The 19,126-nt window shown below is 45.2% G+C and overlaps 1 protein-coding gene across 4 annotated transcripts in view; it reads left to right on the top strand.

Moving 5' to 3' along the window:
- TRAPPC11 (trafficking protein particle complex subunit 11) overlaps positions 1 to 18,816 on the top strand; it is a 34,007-nt gene extending 15,191 nt beyond the window's left edge. The window contains exons 12-30 of one of the 4 annotated variants that reach the window (XM_059685722.1): positions 247 to 326; positions 421 to 499; positions 581 to 635; positions 953 to 1,098; positions 1,509 to 1,570; positions 1,687 to 1,819; positions 2,387 to 2,517; positions 5,229 to 5,384; positions 7,328 to 7,515; positions 7,615 to 7,763; positions 7,910 to 8,031; positions 8,669 to 8,788; positions 11,123 to 11,188; positions 11,280 to 11,436; positions 13,427 to 13,538; positions 13,715 to 13,806; positions 14,778 to 14,911; positions 16,344 to 16,511; positions 17,881 to 18,816. In XM_059685722.1, coding sequence (XP_059541705.1) covers positions 247 to 326; positions 421 to 499; positions 581 to 635; positions 953 to 1,098; positions 1,509 to 1,570; positions 1,687 to 1,819; positions 2,387 to 2,517; positions 5,229 to 5,384; positions 7,328 to 7,515; positions 7,615 to 7,763; positions 7,910 to 8,031; positions 8,669 to 8,788; positions 11,123 to 11,188; positions 11,280 to 11,436; positions 13,427 to 13,538; positions 13,715 to 13,806; positions 14,778 to 14,911; positions 16,344 to 16,511; positions 17,881 to 17,925 — 2,195 coding nt within the window. In that variant the 3' untranslated portion in view covers positions 17,926 to 18,816. The other 3 variants (XM_059685723.1, XM_059685724.1, XM_059685726.1) reach the window with 3 other exon arrangements.
- The last annotated feature ends 310 nt before the right edge of the window (positions 18,817 to 19,126 follow it).

Raw genomic sequence — 19,126 nt, 5'->3', positions numbered from 1 at the left:
CCTCAGGTGGCTGATTCCACCTGGCAAAGAATATTGAGCTCCGTGACGTTCTCTCTAACGGAGGTCACAGAGAAGTTGCCATGCTAATAAAGCTGCCTCTTGCAGTCTTTAGAGTTCTAGAATGTTTGAGAATTGTAAATACATTGTATTGAAGGAAAGGATTCGAGGAGTGTGCACACCCCTCTTCGTGTGGAGGAGTTATGTTCAATGTGCTTCCTAAAGTGGGCTGGGTCTCACCTAATACAGGTTTTGACCTTTCGGATCCCGAAAAGGAGAAGGTGGGAGTTCTTGCCATCCAGCTGAAGGAGAGAAATGTTGTTCACTCGGTAAGTTTCCCCAGTGCCAGCTGTTTTGTACCGTATTCAGTAAAGCGTGGGATTGTTTCTGTTAGGGCGTCTCACACTTTATCTTTTCTAACAGGAAATAATAATAACTCTTCTGAGCAATGCTGTTGCGCAGTTTAAGAAGTATAAGTGTCCGAGAATGAAAAGTCATCTAAGTATGTATCCATAACATGCCACAGTTTCATCAAGTTGGAATGCTTTTACATTATGTACATCAAATCTTTCTTCCGTTGTAGTGGTCCAGATGGGAGAGGAATATTACTACGCAAAGGATTACACCAAAGCTTTGAAGTGAGTCATGTTCACTGTAGTTTTACAAGTATTATGATTACCTTACGGCACAATTAGAAATTTGTACTGAAGGATTTAATATTTCCCTATTTATTTCTACTTCTATTACACTCCATTTCTGTGATGCTTTTTCAATTACTATCTGCTATACAGTCCTTTTCAAAGTCTTAGGGAGCTTCAGATTTAGCTAAATGTGAGAATACTTGTTAAACTATTTCAGTAAGATTTTCTGAAGTTTGGGCACTTTATTTTCTCCCGGAACTCTTCCCACCCCCATCCTATGAAGTTGTTCAGCCTGTCTTTCCATCATCTTCCAGGTTGCTGGACTACGTGATGTGTGATTACCGGACCGAAGGCTGGTGGACTCTGCTCACGTCGATATTGACGACAGCTCTCAAGTGTTCCTACCTGATGGCCCAGTTAAAAGATTACATTACTTATTCCCTAGAACTCCTTGGAAGGGGTAACTTGCTGTTCTTCCAGTTAAATTCTGAATTTTTAAGATTATTCAGCAACTTGAAGCTTCTTAAGATTGGAAGAATGATTATGTCCAATATCCGGTAGTACTCTTGCCGTGTGCAGGTCACTGCAAAGCGAAGGCATTCATACCTTTTGTGGAATTTACAATAGCTGAGGGACTTGTAGTTGAGAAAAACAAAATTCTTTTGCCTCTAAGGCTTGTCAGAAAGTAAGTTTTCACATAGACTTCAGTGCAAGTATATAAAGTGTGGGGGTTGGCTCTAGAAAGCTGTCTGTCAGTTTTCTGGAATCGTGCTTAGCAGAGACATTCTGTGACGTTTTAGTGCCCTCATGGGGGGCGGTGGGCGGACTTGCCTGTCTTACAGTTCCGGTTTTTTCTCCTCTTCCTATTAGCTTCAACTCTGAAAGACGACCAGAAATCTCGGATAGAGAAGAACCTCATCAATGTTTTAATGGTAGGTTGGAATTCTTCCTGTAAAGCGAGTTCCGAGGCTGTGTGCGCTTCGATCTGAATCCTGCATGTGTGTGTTCTGTAACCAGCTGAGCGAGTGTGTAACTCTGTGTTGTGCAGAACGAAAGTCCTGAGCCTGAGCCTGACTGTGACGGCGCCGCGGTGAAAACTGCCCAGAAGCTTTGGGCGGACCGGGTCTCCCTGGCCGGCAGCAACGTGTTCACCGTCGGGGTGCAGCACTTGGTGCCATTTGGTGGGTAGCCATCATCTGCAGTGTTATTTCAGGGAAAGTGTCCTTATTTCTACACAATGAATAGGTGCAGAATAATAATTATAGAAATCAAAGAATTTCCAAACTATAGTCATCTTATAAATAAACTAATTTTATTTATTTTTCCCCATTGATGATCAAAATTTTTAATAGTTTATGTCTTAAGTTTACTTTGTTCAGTTGTAGTTCAGATGTTATTTGAAAAACATTTGAAGAGTCTTATTTGAAACACATGTGCTTTACTGTCTAGGGCAGGTATTTTGGAATAAATTAAAAGCAACAAAATGGTTCTTTTTCCTTTAAAATACTATGTTACATGTCAGGAGCAACGGTGTTTTTAAGATTAATGCTGGTTTTGGAACTGTAGTTTACTTAAATCTGGTTTGTTTTTAAAAAGTGAGTTCCCTTTGTGTGCATCGAAGCACTTCCCACATAGCAGCCGGTGAGAACATGCATGTGGGTGCGTCCTCCCGCAGAGCGAGGACGGAGAGCCGTGTGTGAGGGCCCGGATGTGCTGGTGTGTGACTCGGCCCCTCTGTTTCTTTCCAGTGCAATGCAAAGCCAAGTTTCACGCCCCCAGTTTCCACGTTGATGTGCCTGTGCAGTTTGATATTTATCTGAAGGCTGACTGTCCGCATCCCATCAGGTTCTCTAAGCTCTGCGTCAGCTTTAATAACCAGGTAATGGCGCCTGCTCAGGCCTCACCACGTGTGAATCTTACTGCCGCGCCCGTGACGTTAGAGTGACTGAGCTTAGCAAGCTTTAGGTCTCAATGACTTTGTGGGAAATTAAACAATGTGTGTATTTCTCAACTTCTATTTCAGTAATTCAAATTTAACATTTTCCTACTATTTTTGTTTTTCACTCCATGCTTATGAAATCTAAGAACTTTTATCTATATATTTTTGTAATATGTAACTTGAATTCCAAATAAGATATATTCAGAATGAATATAATTTTCAAAATCATTTGCTCTGCATATAGCATTGATATTAGTTTTTCATTATTAAACTACTAGAGGCCCAGTGCATGAATTTGTGCATGGGTGGGGTCCGGCCGGGTGCCTGGATCGGGGGTGGGGCTGGCCGAGGGGAGGGGACATGGGAGGTTGGCTGGCCAGCCCTGCCCCCTGGTTGAACTCCCGGTCGAGGGGACAATTTGCATATTAGCCTTTTATTATATAGGATTATGTGCTTGATGTTGAAGAAATTGAGGTGGGATAGATATAAATGAAGAGTAAATATGTAAACCTGTGCCCCTCCACGCCCCTCCCTAGAGCTCACACTGTCTCCTTCTTGAATAGTCGCGTTTTCAGCAGCTTTTCTCTGCAGAATGGGGACTGCGCTGTATTTCCCACGTGTGAACACTTGTGTGGTGCGATAGTGTCCAGTCAAGTGCTGCGTTACGTTCTAACTTTCAGTTATAAGCTCACTTAGTAGATAATTACCTCGGTCACCTGGAAAGTGTATGGAGCCTTTAACCAGCAAGCACTTACTGAGAATGACAATATTCTTGATATCATGGTGAACCTGAGAAGTTTGAGAATTTTAAAGCAAAAGCTTTAAGAAATTTTATTCCAGTAACAAAACAGGGGAAGAAATGTTATGGAAACCAACTGGAGGTCTTTTCTGAAGGCAGGTGCAGAGGCCACCTCCCCTGATGCACCTGACCCTTCCTGTGAGGAATTGGAGAGGAGCTGGTGGTGGGAGGTGAGGCTACAAGACATTCAGTAAGGCTGGGTTCCTGAGTGTAGACAGAGGACAGAGAATGGAGTAGGATGAATAAAGGGCAGGGCCTTTGTAAAAAGAGCCAAAACATTTTATTTACTTTCTGATGAATTAATTTTTATAGCTTTACTGAGATAGGATATAAACTGTGTAACTTCAAAGTGTACAACATGATGCTTTTGTACCCACGTGTATTACGAAACGATGACCACAGTAAGGTTAGCTAACATGTCATCACCTCACGTAGTCCCCGTGTGTGTGTGTGTGTGTGTGTGTGTGTGTGTGTGTGTGTGTGTGTGGTGCGCACACTAAGCGTCTGCTCTCTCACCTCTCCGTGATGCGTACCGTGTTGTTCATTATTGTCACCACGCTGTGCGTGAGAACTTACCCGTCAATAATTGGAAGTTAGTGCTCTTTTTTTTTTAATCCTTATAGTTAAAAGTCTTACGTCTGTCCCAAGTTAGTTCTCTTAGACCAGCGTCTCCCCACTTGCCCCACCCCTTGGTAACCACCATTCCGCTCTGTTTCTGTGAGTCCTGTTTCCATGGTTACAGATTTCAGCTGTAGGGAGATGGTGCACTATCGGGATGGGGCATTTGCATGTGCTGCCTCACCTGCTTGGCCTGGCTTCCCCGCTCTCTGTTTCTGCTCAGTTCCTGGTGTCGTAGCCCCTTAAAGCCTCACTCCCTCAGGGACACCTCCCTGAGCTCGCCAGGCTCCACAGCCCTGCCCAGAGCTTGTCACAGGCGTGGCTTCGCTGTGGGGGATTGTTCAGTAAGGACTGTTTTCCTTTCTGGAACGTGAGCTCCACAGGACAGTAACTCTTGCTCTCCAGGAAATACTCTAAATCCGGAATTAGGGTCAGTGTAGAGACTTGTAGTTTCCTTTGCTCCTATCCTACTAGCCTATTTCTTTCCTTTATTAAATAACATGCATAGACTATTTCCGTAATGAAAAATTAGTAAAAATATTAAAATGTAAAGCAGTTAGTTTTAGAGTTAGATTATATTCTGAACATGTGTTATTTGAAATCCAAGATACAAATCAAGGAAAAGTGGTGGCTCGTTCTTAGATTTCATAAGCGTGGACTAGAAATGAACATTCGGGAAAGTAACAGCATAACCTGTGGGAGTTTTCTGAGAAGATACTCCACCTGCTGGGGTGCAGGCAGCTCCTGGGCGCTCTTGCTATCTGAGGACTGGGTGGGAGTGGTGCGTCCACGGGCTTATGCAGGACGGGTCTGCGTTGGCGCATCTGGAAGAGGAGCCGCTGTGAGAAGGCAGGTGGGCGCACAGCTGGGTGCTGAATCTGGGTGGCGTGGGACTACCCCTAGGCAGGTATGGATGTGAGCTCTGGTTGGGGAAACAGGACAGAATTGGAAGTGTCTGTGGGAAATAGCACAGAGGTGCCAAGCGGGAAGACAGGAGACTGCAGCGCAGTGAGCGCACAGGGAAAAGGAGAGCTGAAGGCCCAGCGCGGACACTGCAGCCTGAGCCGGTGCGGAGACGCGCCTGCTTTGTATAAAACCTTCCTTCCACTGGCAGCCCTTCCTGGTGCACGGCTCAGTGGAGGCAGCCTTACAAGCGCCAGCTCACGCGTGTTCAGTGTAAGCAAAGCATGATGTTGATGTCATACACTGCGGCTCTAGCTGACCTCTTTTTCAGGAATACAACCAGTTCTGTGTGATCCAGGAAGCGTCCAAAGCAAGCGAAGTTTTAGAAAACCTGACTCAGGGGAAGATGTGCTTAGTTCCTGGAAAAACGAGGAAGTTTGTGTTTAAATTTGTTGCAAAAACTGAAGATGTGGGAAAGAAAATTGAGGTTAGTTGTGAAATTTATTTAAGAGAGATTTTAAATGATACAAGTATATGTGTGTGCCAGAGAAAATTCAAGTGATACAGATGCTTATTAAGTAAGTAAGAAAGCCTGCCACTTGGACTTGCCAGGGAAACCATTCATAATGGCTTGGGGTTCCCTTTCACTGAGAATACACTGTGTGGTATTCAGTGGTTGGCTTTTTTACTTAATAGCGTATGTTAGACGTCATTTCCTGTTAGTACATAAGACCAACCTTATTTTTTAATGTTGGCATAATCCCTTAAGGAATTATAAACAAAACATATAATATAGCAATTGTATTTTGTATGATGTGACAATTCAGTCATTTTGATGTTTAAACATTGCTGATTGTATATTTTAAAGGTAAAAAAGGAAGATATATATATGTGTGTATATATATACATAAAAGGATTCATTTAATATAGAAAAATACCACATGATCTCACTCATTTATGGATAATAAGGCCATTATAAACTGATGAACAAAAATAGATACAGAGGCAGAGCAGCCTCGAACAGACTGTCAAACTACAGCCAGAAGGCTGGGGGGGTTGGAGGGCAGGAGGGGGGCAGGTAAGAGATCAACCGAAGGACTTGTATGCATGCATATAAGCATAACCAATGGACATAAGACACTGGGGGGTAGGGGAGGCTGGGGAATTGTCAAGGGGGGTGGGGGGAAGGAGACATATGTAATACTCTTTGTAATACTTTAAGCAATAAAACAAAAATATAATTAAAATGCCTTTCAGGCATATACAAGGAAAGTAATGTTTTATTGAGCATAAACTCTGAAGCCAAACTAAGTGGGTTTAAATTTCAGCTCTCCAGCATATTAGCTTGTGACCCTGGGCAGTTCCTTACTTCTTTGTGTCTCAGTTTATTCATCTGTAAAATGGGGCTAATAATAGGACCTACCTCTTAGTGTTTCGTGGGCATGAAATGAGTTAGCTAATGTAAATTGCTTAGAACAGTTATTGGTATGCAGTAAGCACTTATTAAGTGCATGCTTTCCATGGCTTGACTGAGAACGGTCGGCTAATGTCAACTTGGAACCCTTTCTAAGATGGAAACTTTAGACTGTACTACCAGTACTCCCATAACAATTTCTGTGAGTCTTTTGAATTTATTATTACCCAATATCCAGAGATTTTGTATATTCATTTAAAAGAAATCTTCATGATTTTGACTAAATCCCTAATTACTTATTTTTTACAAGGTACCTAAGGAAACCTATTAGACGTAAATCGTAATAATATTATTTTGAATACATTTTTTGGTGGATTTAGTTGAAAGGAGCATTTGTTCAGTTAGTAAAGAATTTCATTGCTAATACCAGAGATGTCTTCAGAAAAATGTGTGGAGTTAAGTTATGAATATATTAATGGTTATCAAAAACATTCATTTATTTCACTCAGCAACCGCTGATTGAGCACCTGTTATGTCAGGCACTATGCCAGGTGCTAAAACCATAGCAGTCAGTGTCTTAGCTAAAAAGTCAAGTTATTCTCTGTTTAAAGGCAAAGAATTTTAAACCTAGTGTTAGCCAGTGTCCCAGCTCATCAATGGCCAGGGTAAGACTCTAACAGCAAGTTTCTCTGTTGTTTCCTTTTTAATTGATTTTACTGAGAGGAAGGGGAGGGAGGAGGAGCGGGAGAAACATCGGTGTGAGAGAGAAACATCCATCAGTTTGGTTGCACCCGGACCACGGGATCAAACCTGCAACCGAGGTGTGTGCCCCTCCTGGTGTGCGGGACGACGCTCCGGCCGTGGAGCCGCCCGGCCAGGGCAGCGGGAGTCTGGCTTCTCTCCCACCTGGGTTTCTGCATGGGCTCCACCGACCAGCAGCCTCCGATCGCATTTGTGGAGGGGGGTGGCGGCGAACAAGAATGAGCTGGCCCTGCTGATAGGCCTCTTCCTTTCAGATCACCTCCGTGGACCTGGTGCTGGGCCACGAGGCGGGAAGGTGCGTGGTTTTAAACTGGCAGGGCGGAGGCGGAGACGCCGCCTCCACCCAGGAAGCCCTCCAGGCCTCGCGCTCTTTCAAACGACGGCCCAAGCTCCCCGAGGACGAGGTGCACTGGGACAGCGTCCTGGTCCAGGCCAGCACCATGTGAGTCGGGCTTGCCAGGCGGGCGCCTTGTGTGTCGAGTCCCTGTGAGGCTCGTTTGTCTCTAAAGCGACCGGTTCCTCAGCTGCGGTTTCCCCACAGGGTCATCTCCAGAGTTCCAAGCATCTCGGTGCACCTGCGGCACGACCCTCCTGCCCTGACGAACGAGATGTACTGTTTGGTTGTGACCGTTCAGTCCCACGAGAAGACCCGGATCCGAGACGTGAAGCTCACTGCCGGTTTGAAACCCGGTACGCATGCCTTTTCAGTCTGGTCCGTGGTGTGGGCTCTAGGAAGTCTGTTTAAAATGGTCATGACGCAGTGCACTTGGTGCAGTGCTGACTGTGAGGATAAGCTTTGAATTCTCCAGATTCTAAAACAATGTTAACCCTTTTAGGACAGGATGCCAATCTAACTCAGAAAACTCAGGTGACGCTTCACGGGACAGAGCTGTGCGATGAGTCCTGCCCGGCCTTGCTCACCGACATTCCCGTGGAGGACCTGCGTCCCGGGGAGCAGGTAATCGGGGACAGTGCCGGGGAGAAAGGCTGCTTGCTAGCTTAGCTTGTAGTTTAAATGGAGCGAGTCTTAGAGCACTTTATAGCATTTCCTGAGACAAGAAACGTGACTTCACTTATGCCTGTTTTATGCCAATTTACACACTTAAATGTGTAAATGTCTTCAGGTTTTGCACAAGGGATTTTAGAACAAATGACCTTAATACAGAGATTTAGTTGCCTGATAAATAATTAAATAACACTGTGTGTGTAACTTAGTGAAATAATTTTTCAGTCAACTTTTGATTCCAAACCAAACACACAGATTTCTTGAGGAGCTGGGCATGATGGTAAAAAGATGGAGTAGTAATGATCCCACTCTGACCCTGTGTAGGAACAGCCTGTAGAAAGTGTTCCAGCATTTAACCAGTTGCTACAGTAAAGGATAAAAGGTGGGGACATTATCCCCGAATATACAGGGTGTCCCCCAAAAATGTATGCACACTTTAACAGCTGATAGCTCAATTTCAAAATGTATTTTAAATAAACACTGCCTTTATAATTATTCAAAGTGTGTGTCTACATTTTGGGGGATACCCTATATATCAGATGGAAATCTGTAATAGTAATTATATTAAAATACTTTTATTTTGCTGCAGCTGGAAAAAACATTATACATCCGCTGTGGCACAGTGGGTTCCAGAATGTTCCTCGTGTATGTTTCTTACCTGATCACTACAACTATTGAAGACAGAGAAATCGTCTGCAAGTGTCACAAGGTATTTGTTGTTTTTCGTGGCTCCTGCAGGAGGCGTCATATTGTTTCGTTTACTTGTCAAAAAGCAAGTGCTCATAGTCTGTTTCGGATTTTCATTAACATCGGTTGATTTTTTTTTCTCACTTACGTTGATCATAAACAGTACAATAAGGCATTCATTGCTCAGACATTAGAAAATTGGCAGGCATGGCTTTTCACGTAGAGAATCAAAAGGTTTGAGCACTCATGCACACAAATCTTGAGAGCTTAAACCTGTCTGCTATTTACAAAGTCACACATTAGATAAAAGCGGTGAGTTGGCTGGTGTAGGAGGTTTTGGAGGAAGGGAGGTTTCCCTTATGAGATATTTTTCTGTTAAAATAGGTTCTTAGGAAAGTCGGTGTGGTAAGTGCGCACCGAGGAGAGTGACAGTAGGGAAGCTGTCAGAGTTCACGGCTCAGGCAGCTGCTGTCGACTCTGATGGAATTCTTAGAGGTCTGCTTTCTGTTTATAGAGCTGGGGGGGGCGGGGGGGCATGTTTCTATATAGATTTGACCTTATCTTATGTAATGCTTACATCTATTAGTGGAAAACTATAGTATTTAGTATCTTACTCCTGGCAGCCCTGTTGTCTCAGCGTTTTCTAGAAATTGGGTTCTCGGCCCAGCAGGGCAGTTGGCCTAGTTACCTGGGGATTTGTCGTTCGGTCACTGCAGAGTCTGGGCAGGGGGCTCTTTATAAGTTACTGGGAAGCAAGACCATCCCAAGGAAATCAGGAGTATTTCCCAAGTGGGAGGAGGAAGGCATGGAATATACTGTTAAAAGTTTCATCCAGCCCCGGCTGGTTTGCTCAGTGGATAGAACGTCGGCCTGCAGACTGAAGGATCCCGGTTTCTTTCTTTAAAAAAAAAAAAATCTTTTTTTAAAAATTGATTTCAGAGAGGAAGGGAGAGGGAGAGACAGATAGAAACATCAGTGATGAGAGAGAATCATTGATCGGCTGCCTCCTGCACAACCCCCACTGGGGACTGAGCCTGCAACCCGGGCATGTGCCCTGACTGGGAATCGAACCGTGACCTGGTTCATAGGTTGACGCTCAACCACTGAGCCACACCGACTGAGCGAGGGGGTCCCGGCTTCAATTCGGTTAAAGGCACGTACCTTGGTTGCAGGCTCGATCCCCGTCCCTGGTCAGGGCTTGTGTGGGAGGCAACCAATCGATGTGTCTCTCTCACATCGATGTTTCTCTCTCTCTCTCTGTCTCTCCCCCTCCCTTCCACTCTCTCTAAAAATCAATGGAAAAATGTCCTTGAGTGAGGATTTACAAAAGGAAAAAAAAATTTCACCCTGTTCAGCGATTTTCAACCTTTTCCACCTCGTGGCACACAGAAACTAATTGCTAAGATTCCGTGACACCAAAAGCATATTTTTGCCAATCTGACAAAAGCATAATTTTGATTCATTCACACCAGACGGCTATTGTTGTTTGGCTGTTGTCATTTTTCAATTCTTCAATCTGAGGGAAAAGCGGTCAGTGTCCCTGACTAAACAGTCAGGTGTTGCATGTTTTAAACACGCTTGCGGCGCACTGTTGACAGTTCCTGGCCTCGCTGGATGCTGTCAGATGCGCCCTGGCTGGCGGGTTAGGCGGTGAGGGTGCTGTCTCAGCACTGCCTCCTACCCTGGGAGCTCAGCGAGCCGTGCAACTTCTGGCCTCAGTTTCCTTGCCTGCAAAATCAGAACATTACAGTTCAGTGCAGCGCTTGTGAGCAGGTGGAGCATGTGGTTAAAGGCAGGCTCCAGGGTCCGATTTGGTTCCGTTTCTGCCTTGGTCACTTACCAGCCATGTGACCGTTCCATCTTCACGTGGCGGTAATAACGGCATGTGTTTCCTTGGGTTCTGAGCGTTGCATTATGCACGTATGGTGATTAAAACACGGCGTCACAGTACGTTATCATCACTGTTGCTATTTTACTCACCTGGAGTCGAGGCGACAGAAGACCACCCAGATGTTATGCTCGGCACCGCTGGCATTGTGGCTGAGGCCCGCCAGAGTCCTCCTCACCTCTGGCTCCTGCTGTGGGACGGTGACAGTGCTGCCCTGCCTACTCTCACCGGGTCCTGAGATAAATAATGTGCAAGCAAGCGCTCGCAGTGTGATGTTAATATGCAAGATAATTTATTAGAAAAAGAGTCCGGTCTCTCTACATGGATTTTTACAGATATCTAAGGGGGAAAGCCTATATAAGTTGGGACTGTTTATTTAGACTGTTTGGTATGCCTTCTGTTTTGAAAACCCTACGGACACTTACGATGTAGAAAACCATTGCATGTGCCTTTTACATTTTCCTGCAGGATGAAACTGTAACGATAGAAACCGTCTTTCCATTCGACGTAGCAGTTAAATTTGTTTCTACAAAGGTACGTCCCTATGAAGCGGATTGGAAATCACTTAGGTTCTAGGAATCAACAGGAAAAATAAAGCGGACTTACCTGTCTTCATTCGTGACAGTTTGAGCACCTGGAGAGGGTCTATGCCGACATCCCCTTCCTGCTGATGACCGACCTGCTGAGCGCCTCCCCCTGGGCCCTCACCATCGTCTCCAGCGAGCTCCAGCTCGCGCCCACCATGGCGTCTGTGGACCAGCTCGAGTCCCAGGTGGACAAAGGTGAGACTGTGGCTCATGCACTTAATTAGCAGAGAGTTAGGTGTGTGCCTGTGTGCATGCCCATGTGTGTGCTCCTGTGTGTATGCCCATGTGTGTGCATATGTGTACTTAGCAATGTAAGAGTTAGCTTTTGGTAAGGAAAGGAACTGGAGACTTATGCTCACAAATACATTTAGAATTAAGGCATCATTTACAATTTCAGTATACATTTTTTTAAAAAGTCGGAGTTTTGCTACTCTAAGGAAGTTACTTTTTTAAAAAGGTACTTGAAAATATTACAGCAGGTCCGCGAATGACATGGTTTCATTCAGTGTTGTTTTGTCATAACATCGATGAGGTGCCAAAGGGACTTAACTCTGGTTTCTGTCTGTAGCCTGTGGTTTGGTTCTATGTCGTCTCACTTAGAGCGGCCGTTCTCCCTTCTGCACACCTCCTGCACCCGCTTCTCAGCCGCGATCTCGCTGCATCCTCACAGTTCATCAGCGTTTGTTCCATCAATGAACAATATCTATTTTTTAAGGTCAAAAGTCCCCAAACCAAGGACTGCGTGTCTGTAGGCTCCAGGGAGATCCTTCCCTTTGCCTTTTTCTGTTTCTGGGACCATATGGATTCCTCGCCTCGTGGCTCCTCCTCCATTTTCAAAGCCAGCTGTGTCTCGTCTTCAGAAACCTTTCTGTGACCTCTGCTCCCATTGTCACATCTCCTTCTCAGACTCCCCGGTGCCTCCCTCTCTTCCAGCCCTTGTGGTTACATTGGGTCCTCCTGGATGACCCAGGATAACCTCCCAGTTTCAAGACCCTTAATCCCATCAGTGAGGTCCTTTTCGCCATGGGGGTGACATTCAAAGGTTCTGGGAATTAAGTGTGACATCTTTGGGGAGGGGGGTGATGTTATTCAGTCTGCCGCCTCCGAGAACACCAGCACTGGTGCACTGTAAAGTTTGCATTTGACACATTAAAAATCACAGCTGTCCTAGGCCATAAACTTGACTTTAATGTTAATTGTCCAGGAAGTCTGTGATCATTTTGGTTTTAACTTCTTAGAATTAGGGAGGACTTTAAGGGAATTAACATGAACACCTCAGGTTTTTTAAAAAGCTATTCTAACAGGGCTGAATTGATGTGAGTTGTACTAACTGGGCTACATTATCATATCCTAGTCCTTAAAAATTAATCAAAAGTAGTTAATTCAAGTGAAGATGGATGCAGCTTTTTTCCTTTTCGTTTCTGGTATCGACCACCGTCACAACCATCAATTCACCACAGCCTTCTTCATGGGACCCATAAAAACAGTTACTAGTGTTCAGGGACTTGGCTGTCATTCTCGGGTGTTGCTCCTAGATTTGCTGAGGTTGGCATTAGATGGCACTGGTGCCAGCTGGCGATTACAGAAGCAACACTGCAGGCCAGGACGTGCCGGAGGGTGGGCAGGGCTTGGTTTAGACGAGCCTTTATCTAGTTATCAGGAGATTTGCTCTAAGTTGGTGAGAGGAGCGCATCCTTGCACGAGAGGTAAGTAGCCACGTTGGGCAATAGTGAGTCACTGTCTGATGTATCCGTTTCCGTGATCTCAACAGTATGTGCTTATTCAGAGACAGCCGGAGTCTCCTGGAATGCCATTCGGACCACTTTAAGGAATAACTAAAATTACCTGTTTTTGTATTTTTGGGTTTTTTTCCCTATTGGGAAGCGTTTCCTTTGGAGACATGAAGTAATTTAGAGAAATAAAAATAATCACCAGAGGGTGTTATTCTGACTCCAGGCTCCTCCCCTGCACTAGTCCCCAGGGGAGCGTGTCGCAGACAGGCAGCTGCTCGCCTGCTTTTATTGCTGGAGTAGGAGAGACACGGCACAGGGACGTGCGGACGCCTGTGAGCCGCGGTGTCCGGGGCTCTAAGTAACACGTACCCAGGATCTTCTCGCTGTTTCCCGGCGGGACCCTCTGCTCACTCGGGAGTCCCGCTCAGGGACTGAAAGGCTCGCGCTTGTAGTTGTCTTGCAGACCGGAGAGAGCGCGAGCGAGTGCTTCTGCCTGCGGTGCCCGGCGGCGGGGAGCGTGGAAGGCGGAGTGGCCACGGGGCATTACGTTGTCTGCTGGAAGAGGTAAGCGATGTCAGCGCTGTTGCTCTTCACCGTCTGCTGTTCTAATGCCTTAGTTGTTCCTCGTTGGATTTCTGCACGTCCGTAGTAAACCTTAGCCAGTTGGTGACTGTCCATGGTCCCTGTTTAGATTGATTGACTTTGCACGTGACATGTGACTGAGGTGCCCTTCTCCGCAGGACCTCGGCCGCGGACAGCCTCCCTGCCATCAGCACCGCCATCACCCTGCCGCACGTGATCGTGGAGAACATCCCCCTGCACGTGAGCGCAGGTAACGCATGCAGGCCCACGGGCAGAGGACCCCAAGGAGAAGGGTGTTTCGGCTGCTACGACTTTTAAAATCTTTCGATTATGAAAATACCTGACATTTACAAAGTGGGCTGTGAGCAGTCTCGTTTCATGTGCCTCTACACACTCCTCCTACCCCATCATTTTGAAGCAAATCCAGATATCATTTCATCTCTAGACATTTCAGAGTGTATCTGTAATATTAGTGGTTATTTTTCTAAACCTCATCAGAATACCATTGTCATGACTTTAAAAATTGGCAAAATTGTCTTAATATTATCGAATTCTAGTGTTGAAATTTCCCTGGTCGACTGAATGTTCCTTATGTGCCTGCGGTCTCTGCCATGCATAGTTTTGCAACTGGGAGGCAGGCCGACTCCCTCTCCCCCTCCAGGGCCATCGCCTTCCACACGTCACCCCCTCGGCCTTGCTCTTTGTTTACCGAGGGGCCCAGTCATTTGTCCTGCGGAGCTTGCTGCAGGCTGGACTTTGCTGATTGCACTGCATTATTGCTAAGTGTTTCTGTGCCCTATAAACTGGTAGTTGGATCTGTAGGTGTGGTCAGATTCAGGTTCAGGTTTGGGGCAGGAATACTTCATGTTCCATGGTATGTGCCCCCATCAGTGGCACGGGATGTCTGCCGTCCCTTTTTGAACCACGGTTGATACTTGGGGAAACCTTTGGTAGATTTTTAAATTATTCCTAAAATATAATTCATCTCCGACAGCCAACACCCTTTCTAAGTCAGCCACTTTCAAAGGAGATATTGAATCGTCTTCCCCTGTTTTTTCATAGTCCTGTGGCCTTTTTCAATCAGGAAGTTTTATTTAGCAAGAGCGCAGGGATACTGATAGTTTAAATAAGCCCGTGTGTCGTAGAAGGAGAGTAATTTGCAAGAAGACCCCACAGAGGTTGAGCTGTTTTCTAACCAAGAGGATCGTGTCCTCGCTGCAGACCTGCCGTCGTTCGGCCGAGTCAGGGAGTCGCTGCCCGTCCGGTATCACCTGCAGAACAAGACCAACCTGGTTCAGGACCTGGAGGTCTCCGTGGAGCCCAGCGACGCCTTTATGTTCTCGGGCCTTAAGCAGGTACAGTTCGCATCTCACCGGGGTGCTCCTGTAGGCACCAGGTGTGGCAGGGCGTGGAGAGCTGTGCACGTCGCGTGGGCTGATAAGACTGACCGTGGACCTGGGATTCTGATAGGAGTGCATCTTCAGTCTCTTCTGTGGATTGAGGACATTGTTACAGAGGCGGGATCAATGGGCAGACCTCACATTGCGATCACATGTATAGGTCCTTTCTCCTTGAAAACAAGAGTTCACAAATCCTTGGGCTGGATAATGGGATTCATGAAAATCTTAGATTTCCCTTTAATGACTAATGTGTGTGTGTGTGTGTGTGTGTGTGTGTCTGTCTGTCTGCTTTTGAGGACTGGAGGCATGACTACCTGTATTAAAATGCCTAATTCTCTTCAGCACTGCTAGTGCAGTGTTTTGTTGTAAGTACTTTTTATTAGTAGAACATAATTAGAGGAACAAATGTGTCATAACACCTGGAAGTACATACCCTGACTAGTCATCTGTGCCCTGCGTATGCAAAATAGAACTATATATGATGCATACTCTAGTTCATACACTAATTTAAACTTGTACACAGTAAGTATAATCTTAGCTCTGGTATATTGGTGCACATGTACATATATTATCTGTGGCATGGACCTGTATGCACTCATTTGCAAATGAGTAAGCTTTTCTTGCGTGTCTTCATCTTTTTCACATATTAACTTAAAACTAATTGGATCATGTAAAATACCCAAATCTTACCAGTTTGTGTTCTTTTCTAAAGTATTGTTAAAAATTTGTAAACATCTTTTTCCCCCTGAAGTTACTCACCTTAACAAAATTCCTAAAAAACAACCACAAGAAACAACTAGTGTGTCTTATGTTGACGTCATGTTTACAAAGATACTTTTCCTTATTATTTTGTGACTGCACTCTGCCTGGCCTACGACACAGAATATATCACTCCGTCGAGTGTGCTCATTTTTAAGCTGGTATAGTTGCCTTTTAGGTCTTGGTAGACAGAAATCATGTGCATAGTTTTTAATATGTTTTTATTGATTTCAGACAGACACAGGGAGAGGGAGAGCGAGATAGAAACACCAGTGAGAGATGTGAGAGAATCATTGATCGGCTGCCTCCTGCGCGCCCCCTACTGGGGATTGAGCCCACAACCCCGGCATGTGCCCTGACCCGGAATCCAGCTGGGGACCTCTTGGTGCGTTGGTCGATGCTCCACTCCTGAGCCACAGCTGCCAGGCTCATGCATATGTCTTACACACGTATCATCCGTGTGGTACTAATTCAGCCTTACCTTTTGGAATCTGTGGAGGATGGAATGGGGGAGAGAAAATATTCACCAGAGAGATTTGGGTGTTCAAACATTTGTAAATATTCTAGGGGTGACGACAAAGATATTGCAGACCTGTGTATCTGATTATCTATGACTTTTGTGATTTAGATTCGGTTACGGATCTTACCTGGCACCGAACAGGAAATGTTATACAACTTCTATCCTCTCATGGCCGGATACCAACAGCTGCCATCTCTCAACATCAACCTGCTTAGATTTCCCACCTTCACAAACCAGCTGCTCAGGCGTTTCATACCGACCAGTATTTTTGTAAAGGTAAGGCTTGGACATCTGCCTTTTAAATATATTGTCTTGAAAACAAACAAAAGATTTGTTTTCCATGTAAACATCGCTAAACAATGATTTGGGACTCACAGTGATAGTTGTGATTTTTACCCTCTGCATTTGGCAGTATTGCTATCCATTTCTATAAAGTTACTATATTTATAGAATTTAATTAAAAAAATGTTTATTCCCTTAGGTAAATGACTTATCTTTATAGTATCCTTAAAAGTGTTTTTTCTTTGGCTTTCATAAAGTATGTTTTTAAATTATAGTTAACTTGTAACTAATTTTTAATCAAAATGGATTAACTTTCTAAATATGATCACTGAATTCTCCTAATTCTCTCGGTTTAATGGTGTAATACTGAATTGGGGTCTTTTTTTATTGAATTTATTGGGTGACATTGGTTAATAAAGTTATGTAGGTTGAGTCTTTTCTGAAAATGGCCATCTATTGGGCACTGTACTGGGGTTCACTGTTCTGACTTACTCCAGGTTCCTGTAGTAGAAGATGGTGGGTGGGTGGTCATAGTGTGACAGGGAGGTGGCCACACAGATGGATCGTGTAGCTCGCGCTTCGCCTCCCAAGTCAGCCACTCGCAATGCCTGAGCCGAGACTGCCCCCCGATAGTCTGTGCTCCCCACTAGGCAAATGTTCTCAGCATGTGTGAACCTCTCTTCTTTTCCGTTGGTGCCCGTTTGGGAATGGCAGGTTCCATTGCACAGTTTCCCTTTTCCTGTCTGTCAAGTTTGGGGGAACAGGGTCTTGTTTCTGTTACCTGGGACTTGGTAAATTACAAGTTAGTTTCTGCTCATGTGTCCTTCATAATTTCTCTAGCTTTTATTTTTCTAGGTTTACACACTTTTTTGCATCTGCAGAAAAATTGCTTTATTAACCCTTCCAAGCTTTTATCCTATTCCATACTTTAAATTGTTCGAAACGAAACAGAAAAGCCATATTCATGATTTTAGATCTCTAGTGTCTAAATAGTTTTGGATTCACAGTGAAACTGAGAGGAAGGTAGAGATTTCCCATATACCCTCTGCTCCACCAACAGTGGTGATAGATTGGCAGTGGCGCTAGAACACCAGGTGGCTGAGGTGGGGTCGGCAGGTGGAGGTGCCTGATCAGCTGGGGGTGTCTGCAGGGGTCAGAAGGAACAGGGGACCTAGCACACAGTTGCTGGCCCCAATTCAAGTGAAGAAAGAAGCCGAGATGAAAGGCAAATACATTTATTTTGGTATTTGCACATGTTTATACTGTTTTTGTGAACAGTTCCAAGAATTTAAAAATCTGTTCAATTAAGAGAGCTTATAGGTCACTATTACTCTGTAAACCATCTTGTTTTCTCACTTCGAAGCCACAGGGCCGACTCGGGGACGACGCCTCCATCGCCGCTGCGTGACGTTCCTGCCGGGCCTGGCCGTGCTCGCAGACGCTGGACAGAGCTCCCTGAGGCTTTCATTCCGAGCTGTAGCGTTGATCGTGGTGAACGTTAATCTTTATTTTTTAATGGATGTTATACCAACTATTCAGAGGAACTCGTGCGTAAGAGATTAGCAAAGCCTGTCCTCTGCGTAGTTTCACTAATAAATCTTTGAAATCTGTCCGTGCGACGTGACAGCTGTCAGACCGTTATTGGTGAAAGTCTTTTGTGAACAGTAAATTCTTTTCAACGCAGTGAAGTGCATGTGCAGCTTCCGGAAAACCCAGCCCTAACAGAGGGCACGGGAGGGGCACGCACCGGGTCCTCGGGAAGCTCTCCATCCCCCGCAGCCCACGGGCTCACCCCGAGGGGGTCATCCTCACAGCTCAGTGTGTGCTCACGGCGCGGACACAGCTGAGCAGCCACCGTGACCGATCCAGAACTCTTGCCGACAGCTTCCATCGGAGCCGTCTGAGCTGTCTCACACGTGGCTTCGCGGACCACCAAATCCTGTCAGAGGGGTCAGCTCCCACCCAGCGTGGCTCGTCTGTGGGGCGGGTTTGTGTGTGTCATTAAGACCCTTATCTGTAAGGACCCAAACTGCAAGGACCTGGTCGTCAGCGTAATCCCCCAAACAGGAAAGTTTTTAAAAAGATTCAAGGTCTAAATAAGAGCTTTTTGTTACGTTGTGCAGTTTAAAAACAACCATTTAGGTTCTTGAAAATTCATGTAAATAAAAATCACATTGTGAAAATCTCTTTGTTTAAATATTTTAATTTAAAACTACCTGATTTCCTGGAAATGTTGATTATTTAAACGTGTGGGAGTTGTAAAAAGGAAACTGGTGTAAATAAATGTGTTCTCTTTCAACGTGCCTGCAGCTATCTCTCATTCACTTTGAGCTCAGTCCGCGACACGGCTGTGCCCTGGGGCCCCGGCGCCAGGCGGTACAGAGCAGGGGACCGGCTGCTTTCAGTGTCTCGCGTCACTCGAAGGAAAGGTTCTTGACTTTGGCTTGAATTGAGTCCTTTCTCTCACGGCCAGTGTTACAGCTCCACCCACAATATTAAAAGTCTTCCAGTTGATATTCTCCCCGATGATACTGTTAAGAATGCCCCGTTGTGATTTCCACATTGGCATTGCATGAGAGGCAGTACTTTTAAGGACAAAACCCAGCAAA

This window comes from Myotis daubentonii, chromosome 2, assembly GCF_963259705.1.
Source record: "Myotis daubentonii chromosome 2, mMyoDau2.1, whole genome shotgun sequence".
Classification (NCBI taxonomy): Eukaryota; Metazoa; Chordata; class Mammalia; order Chiroptera; family Vespertilionidae; genus Myotis; species Myotis daubentonii.
The sequence above is the reverse complement of the archived record's forward strand: the minus strand, read 5'-3'. Positions and strand labels throughout refer to the sequence as shown.